This window comes from Corapipo altera, unplaced genomic scaffold (assembly GCF_003945725.1).
Source record: "Corapipo altera isolate COAL_440 unplaced genomic scaffold, ASM394572v1 113, whole genome shotgun sequence".
NCBI lineage: Eukaryota > Metazoa > Chordata > Aves > Passeriformes > Pipridae > Corapipo > Corapipo altera.
Window position 1 is genome coordinate 10,918,731 of NW_020884895.1, and position 7,460 is coordinate 10,926,190.

Below are 7,460 nucleotides of genomic sequence, written 5' to 3' on the forward strand. Positions count from 1 at the left end.
CCACCTGGAATTCACGAAAATTCCACCTGGAATTCACGAAAATTCCATTTCAGCCGTACAAATTCCTACATTTCCTAAGACAAACTGTCTCTGCATCTCTACATTTGAGTGCATTTTCCTTGTCTGATTTCTTTTTTAATTCCACTTGTGGTATCCACAACCTCCACAGCTTAATTCCTTTATCCCTAAGATCCATCTCCTTTTATTTCCCAGGACCTGCCACCACCTGACTTCCCCCCCTCCACACCTGCCCCAGGTCAGACATGGGAGGAGGTGGGAAACCCTCAATCCTTCATCATATTTTCCCACCAATTTTACTCTTATCTTGATTTTTTTATACCCCTCCATCACATTGCCTCTTTCCCCCACGACCCCTTTTCCAGCCTGAAGAATCCTGAAGTCCTGAGTCCTCTGTGGAAAGCTGGTCAGCCCTTGGATTGAGTGATTTTAAGGCAAAAAGGGGATTATTTGGCATCACTGCAACTGCCTCAACACCACAAGCAGGGCAAACACAGGCCTGGAGTAGCAGCAAGGATTTAACTCTGCTCCAAAAATCAGATTAATCCACGGCTTCTCAGGGTAACATTGCAGCAGACTCAGGGAAAAAAAATGACAATAAAGGGCTTAATGTGTCCTGTTGGGTTTAGTTCCAAGCTTTTAGACTCTTCTGGTATCATTTAGGATGTTATTTATAAATATTTTCCCTGAAGAATCACGTCTGTGCACAGGAAATGCATTTAAAGCAACATGCAGCTCTACCCTCTATAGAACTGCAAAGCTGGAATATTTTACACATAAAATATTTTATACCCAATATTTGTCATGTTTTTAGGTGCCTAATTTCCATATATTGCAATGATGATTAAAAATCATCAAACCCCTTGGAAAAGAGACCATTAGACTATTGCTAATGAAAGCTGCAATTTTGTATTATTACAATAAAACCCCTTTTTAAATCAGTTTATCACATTTCCTAACGCTGAGTACGTGACAGGCTGAAAAACCTTCATTTTCACCTCATCCTTTGCACTTTTCAGTGGCTTAAAACCGATTTTCTTGACAGAAAAGGTGGATATTCCCAGGAATATTTCTACAGGCAGCACAGCAGCTTATCTGGGGTGTCCAGCTCCGATGCTGAGGATTCTCAGAGACACATCAGGCAGTTTAAATAACCAAATTTCTACTACAAAGGCACTGCAGCAATAAGTGTTCAGGCAACTATTGTAATGAACAGCTGGGAAAAACTCAGGGCAGAATACAAATAAGAGAAAGTGGAATATTCTCATCTTTCGACAACAATTTATCAGCATTTAGAGGCAACAATTCTACTGTTTGGTATATAAAGACAGATAAATATAAATATATATAAATAACAGATTTAATAAATTCTTAGTGCAGAGACACAAAAGTACTTGGTTGAAGATTTGTAAACACACACCAAAACAGCTCTGATCTGCCTGATACACTCAATTAGTTTAAAATCAATCGAAAATGCTAACAGTAATTCTGGTTCAACTTGAGTTACCAAACTTCTTAATTGAAAAATACACACAAATTAAGCTCCTTCTAATTAAAAAAGTAAAGCAGATTTCGTAGCACAATTTGCAACTTCTGAGCCAGATTTAAATATTGAAATCGGGGTTATTATTGAAAACATTCATTTGTCACAAAGCAATTTATGACAAAACTCAGCACTGTAGATATCTGAAATATTAATGAAGAATTGTATAACTAAATACTCATCTTTTTCCAAGGGGAAATACAGATGAGAAAATAAGTTTATTCTGATCTTCGGGGAGCCAACGTTGGGAATTATGGAAACCAGCAACCAAAAAAAAAAAAAATCCACAAGGAATTTTAAGATGATTCTGTGAAAACAAGTGACTTCATTCACGCTTTTTGCACTTGGTCAGATGCAAAATAAATAATTTCTCTCCAAATTGTTTCACCAGTGTAACTGAAAGGTTTATTGGATGAAAAGCACTCCAGAGGGATTTCAAATCAGGAAGAGCTCCAAGGGGAATGGAGTTTGCAGGAACACCCATATCCATTATTTCTGGTGTATTCCAAGCTCACTAATCGGGAGATTTTAAATTCATGTTGTCACAGTGAAAATACTATTTATTTTTTTTCCCCTAGGGAAGAGTCTTACCTTCTGGTTCTACTTTTTGACCTGGATCTTTGGGACCTGTAGGATTTGCCTCTGCCCCTGGAGCGGCTCCGGCTGCGCTTCCTCCTGGAGCCGTAGGAAGAGCTGCTGCTGGATCTGTGCCTGCGCCTGCAACACAACCAGGCTGGGAGTGGGTCACTGCCCCTCAAAACCCAAAGGAATGGGCACAAAAACCTGAAAATTACCTCAAAACAAGGCACCAACCTGTGGGGTTTACACTCAAATCCCACTATTCCTCTGGAACAATGACTCCCGTTCACATGGGCAGTGCTGCCTCAAAGAGCTGCTACTCCTGAACACACAGCCCAGGCCACGAGAGCTTGGGCTGCTCTCCTCAAAGTGCTCTTAAATAATCAACTAATCAGTGTTAATTTATTCCATCTGAGCTGGGGAGTTTCCTCCTGAGTTCAATCAGGAGTCACTGGGGTGTCTTCCTTTGCCCCTCCCACCCAGTTTCCTTTATTCGAAGAATAAATTCTTATACACAAAGGAGAAAACCAAAAGAATAGATACTAAATTACACCAACTAACCCCAAAACTGGGAATGGGGATATCTTTCAAGTCTTACTTTTAAGATTTCCTCTCCATCTCCCTAATAGTTACCTAAGCAACAATTAAAATACTAATGAGAACCTCCATATTTTTGATTGTTTGATTAATATCAAAATATAACACCACAGAAACCCTCCTGTAATTCAGGGTGTGCTCAGTGTGATATGTGATTATCCAGCACAAGGGAAAGGGGCTGCAGGAGCTGGAAAACTGGAAGAGATATACAGGTTAACTGCCAAAGAACAGGTATTCACCTGGCAAAGGAATGTAGCATTCCTGCTGGATGAGGAACAGGAATCTTAGAAACTGTTGCTTTTCATTTATCCCTCAGGGTCAGGGATAAATCCAGCAGGACCCAGCGTGTAAAACTGCCAGGAGCAAATGTCCCAAAGTAAGGGCACAGCCAAGGCTCCAGCCAGACCCTAAAACCAGACCCTTTGGTCTTTCCTGGACCCAGTTTCAGTCACTGGTCCCCATCCAGCCCCTAATCCCCCTGGGAGCCCTGGGGTGTGTGGGAGATGGCCATGCCTGCCCTGGACTAACGGGATCAGAGCTCGTGGCAGCAGCACAGGGCTGGGATGGCAGCCCAGGGATGGCAGCCCTTGGCATCCCACCGTGTGCCCTCAGGGCATGGAGAGGCTGGGAAGGAGCACAGGGAAGGGGGTGGAGATGAACAGCTGAGACACTCCTCCCAAGCAGTCACCTCATCCCTCTTCTACCAGCTCCAGGAAGGGCTGTCAGGAGCAGTTCCCAATATATTCACAGGGCAGCCAGACACAAGGAGGGTTTTCCAGCTCCACACTGACCAGAAGTCAGGCTGAGACCTGATGGGACCATGGAGATGCTCCAAAGGCTGGAGCCCCTCTGGAGCCAGGCTGGGAGAGCTGGGGATGTTCACCTGGAGAAGAGAAGGCTCCAGAGAGACCTGAGAGCCCTTTCCAGTGCTTAAAGGGGCTCCAGGAGAGCTGGAGAGGGACTTGAAACACAGGATGGAGGGACAGGACACAGGGAATGGCTTCCAACTGCCAGAGGCCAGGGAGAGATGGGATACTGGGAAGGAATTCCTGGCTGTGAGGGTGGTGAGGCCCTGGCACAGGGTGCCCAGAGAAGCTGTGACTGCCCCTGGATCCCTGGAAGTGTCCAAGGCCAGGTTGGAGAGGACTTGGAGCAACCTGGGACAGTGGAAGGTGTCCCTGCTGGATAAAAAAAAAAAGTTATTTTACTTGGCTGTGTTTTACCTGGTTTAATGAGGAAGTTCCCTTTTGATCTCCAAATTCCCTGCTTTAGTACTCCCGCAGGGCGAAGGTGGTTTGGGTTTTTCTGGTCAGGGGGGGTGGGTTTGCTTTTCTAACTTTGCTCAAAACGAAAACATTTCACCAAGAAATCAGAGAAAACCTGATTCAAACACTTCCAGCTCCAGCTCAGATTGTAAAAATCAGCAACAACGAACTCCTACAAACTCACCTCTTCTCGTAGTGGGACCAGGACTGGAGATCCCGGGAGCGCGACCTGGACCTGGATTTCCTTCCCGATTTCTTCCGGCTGTAGCTCCTGCTGTCCGAGGAGCTGCTGGAGGAGGAACGTCTGCGGTGCTTCTTCTTCCTCCTGCTCCTGCTCTCCTCCTCCGTGTCCGAGGAGCGACGGCCCATCTTCGACTGCGGGAAACAAACGGCACAACTGGGACAACATCTCCTGTCTGCACTACTGTGGTTCTCACATATATATATATATATATACATACACACATACACAGGTGAGCCCCCCAGCTCCCTCAGCCCCTCCTGGTGCTCCAGAGCCTTCCCTAGCTCCATTCCCTTCCCTGATCCTCCAGTTTCCAGCACGGACAGGCCAAACTGGTTCATTTTCTCCAGCCAAACTTTCCCTTTTCTCGCACTTTTTTTTGCCCCCGATGCAGCAGCTCCTGATCCACAGGGAGAGGCTGGGAACAGCACAAGGGAGGAATTCACCATCAAGGAGGACTGAAACTCCTCCTAAGGACTATCAGAGCCCTGGAGCCAGGGTGAGGAAGCTGCAGCAAGAATGAATCAGGAGGCAAAGGAACATCCTACTGGAAAACACCAAATTCTGGACACCATATTTTCCCCAACAGCTCAATGCAAAATACAGGACAATCCCTTAAGCACCTGGATTTGTTTTGATGCTCATGAGAGTTCACCCACTGCCACAATAAACAGCAGCTCCATAAACTCATTCCCGTGGAGCCAAATCCCTGTGGATCCCAGATGGCTCCTTGGCACACGACTCCAAGCTATCAGCCTACAAATCAGCCATTCCCAAGCTTTGCTGCTGCAAATCCCTCTATTTATTTACTTCACTTCTCAACAGATTCGGTTTCCAGCACTTCAGAACTTGGTCCTTCAGCCAACGATTTAAATAAAGCAGTTTTTAAATACTCAGATTAAACCAGCAAAACTCCGTCCACCTAAACCAGCAAAATTTTAGGAATCCTCCCAAGCTGCTGTGCAAGAGAATTACTGTCTTAAATTAAGTTATTTTACCATCTTGCTGCAGTTATTCCACACAGATTTTGGCAAAGAGAGGTAGGACTTTAGAGACTAGTTTATCTCATTTAAGGAACTGCAACTTTAATTGACAATCCCACAAAGGAAAGTCAATTTATATCAACACACCATCTTGTGCAGTCAATTTTTTCCCCTTGCAGTAAAAGATTTCCAGAGCTCCAAGGCACTAACAGTTATTGAACAGTAAAATAAAGCTCTTCAAGGATACAATGACAGAACAACCTGCAAATGAACATGAACCTGAAACTCAAAATGAGCAGAACTGCCTGGAAAATGAAACTACAACCCAGAGATTTTGAGTTAAAGGTTCACAGATCACAGGGAGATTAATAAAGGAGACCTGAGAAATAAAGAGTATAAAAGGCATTTCTGATGTGGATCGTTATGAGCCACAACATCACATTTCAACTTCTATATTGTCCATTTTTTTAAAGTCTTTTATTTTGCCATCAGCTTTCCTCCCCCTTGGGACACACAGCTGGATTAAGCAGCACATGAAACTTGGGAAATATATTACCTAAACCTCAATTTTGTGTCTCCAGGAGCAAAGAACCACGTGCCATGGCCATTCCCTAGGACAGGACAAGACCTGTGGCATCCAGGCACATCCTGGAGGAGCTCCAGGAGCACTGGATCCACCCTGGAGGAGCTGCAGGCACACGGATGAGTGAGACATCCTGGAGCTCCCACTGGAAAAGAGGTGCCAGAAGTGGATCCTGGGACAATTTGTGCAGCTGAGCCCCGTGGCTGTGTCCTACAGGGATATCCTGGAATTCCACAGGTGACACAGCTTGGACAGGGACAACCTTTCACCAGGGGCTTTGGACCTTCCCACACTTTTTCCTGCACAGACACTTCCATAAACTATCCCAGGTTGCTCCAAGCCCTGTCCAACCCGGCCTTGGACAATTCCAGGGACAGGGCAGCCACAGCTTCTCTAGGAAATCCATTCCAGCCCCTCACTACCCTCACAGGGAGGAATTCCTTCCCAATATCCCACCTAAAGAAAGCATAAATGACATAGGAAACAGACAGACTTCCCAAAAAAAAAAACTATTAAAGAGAGTAGTAAGAAGTTTACACTCATTAATTCATTCATCTGGCCCTGTTTGATCTTGTTTCAGAGATGTCAGGACTATTTCAAGTGCCACACATCTTTTCAAACAAGAGTTTCAAATTATTCCTGTAATCCCTGTAATAACCTCATATCATAGATCAGCTGTAATCCAAATAATCACTGCCCACCCACACTGCTTATGTGGCACCTCTAAAAACAGGACCCTTTAAGAAATTATAACTGATTAGAAGGGTATTGATGGAAAATTGATGGAAAATGCACTGCAATATTCCAGTATCCCCTTCTTTCCTGCTGAGTTCCTGCAAGTCCAGGGGCAGAAGCAACAAGTTGAGATGAGATGCTGCTGGAGTTCCAGCCAGGAAACAAGGGACACTGAAGTCAAAGTTATTGCATTTATTTCCCCTTAACCAGGGCTGCCTTTTTCCCTTTTCCAAGTTAAAGTTCACTAAAAGAGGAACACTTGAATCCCATCCCCCAAGAGAGGCACCTCGACCAGTTACCTTTGAAATCTAAAGATCAAGGAAACACAGGAATTTTGCTACTTTCTTACAATCTCTCCCATAGGAACAAGACCCCAGAACATTTGTGTGGTTACAGAAAACATGTTTTCTTTGACAATTTTATCAACAGCCTTTTTCCAAACCCATCAGTTTGGGACTCGAGGAAAGTGTGGCCTCAATCCAAAGTCATGAAAGAAGAATTCATTTATAATGACAACACTCCTTAGCTTTCCTTAACATTCCAGTTCCAAATCTGCAGCTGTATTTCAGCGCTGGTTTTGGCAGTGCTGGGTCATGGTTGGACTCGACGCTCTCGGAGTTTTTTTCCCACCTAAACGACTCCAGAGGGTGGGAAAAAGCCCCAAATCAAGGGGACACCACAGGTCAGCCAGAAAAGAGCAGAGAACTGCACTAAGACCTCAAACCAAGCCGCGGACGTGGCAACTACCTCCAGAATTCCCAGATTTCCCCCATATTTTCCATGTAAAACACGCGCCAGTTCCTTAACACCGGGATGTGCGTCGGTGCCCACGGGAGTTCACCGCGGAGCTCCCGTGGGGCCAAACCCCCGCGGATCGCGGCTCCCGGATCTCCCTGCGGACCCCGGGATAGCCCCG

The 7,460-nt window shown here is 45.2% G+C and overlaps 1 protein-coding gene across 1 annotated transcript in view; it reads right to left on the bottom strand.

The window, feature by feature from the left end:
• Positions 1 to 7,460, bottom strand: part of RSRC1 (arginine and serine rich coiled-coil 1) — a 106,781-nt gene that overhangs the window by 98,974 nt on the left and 347 nt on the right. The window contains exons 2-3 of the mRNA XM_027647664.1: positions 4,187 to 4,377; positions 2,153 to 2,278 (exon numbers count right to left, since the gene is read on the bottom strand). Coding sequence (XP_027503465.1) covers positions 2,153 to 2,278; positions 4,187 to 4,377 — 317 coding nt within the window. The remainder of the gene's footprint in view (positions 1 to 2,152; positions 2,279 to 4,186; positions 4,378 to 7,460) is intronic.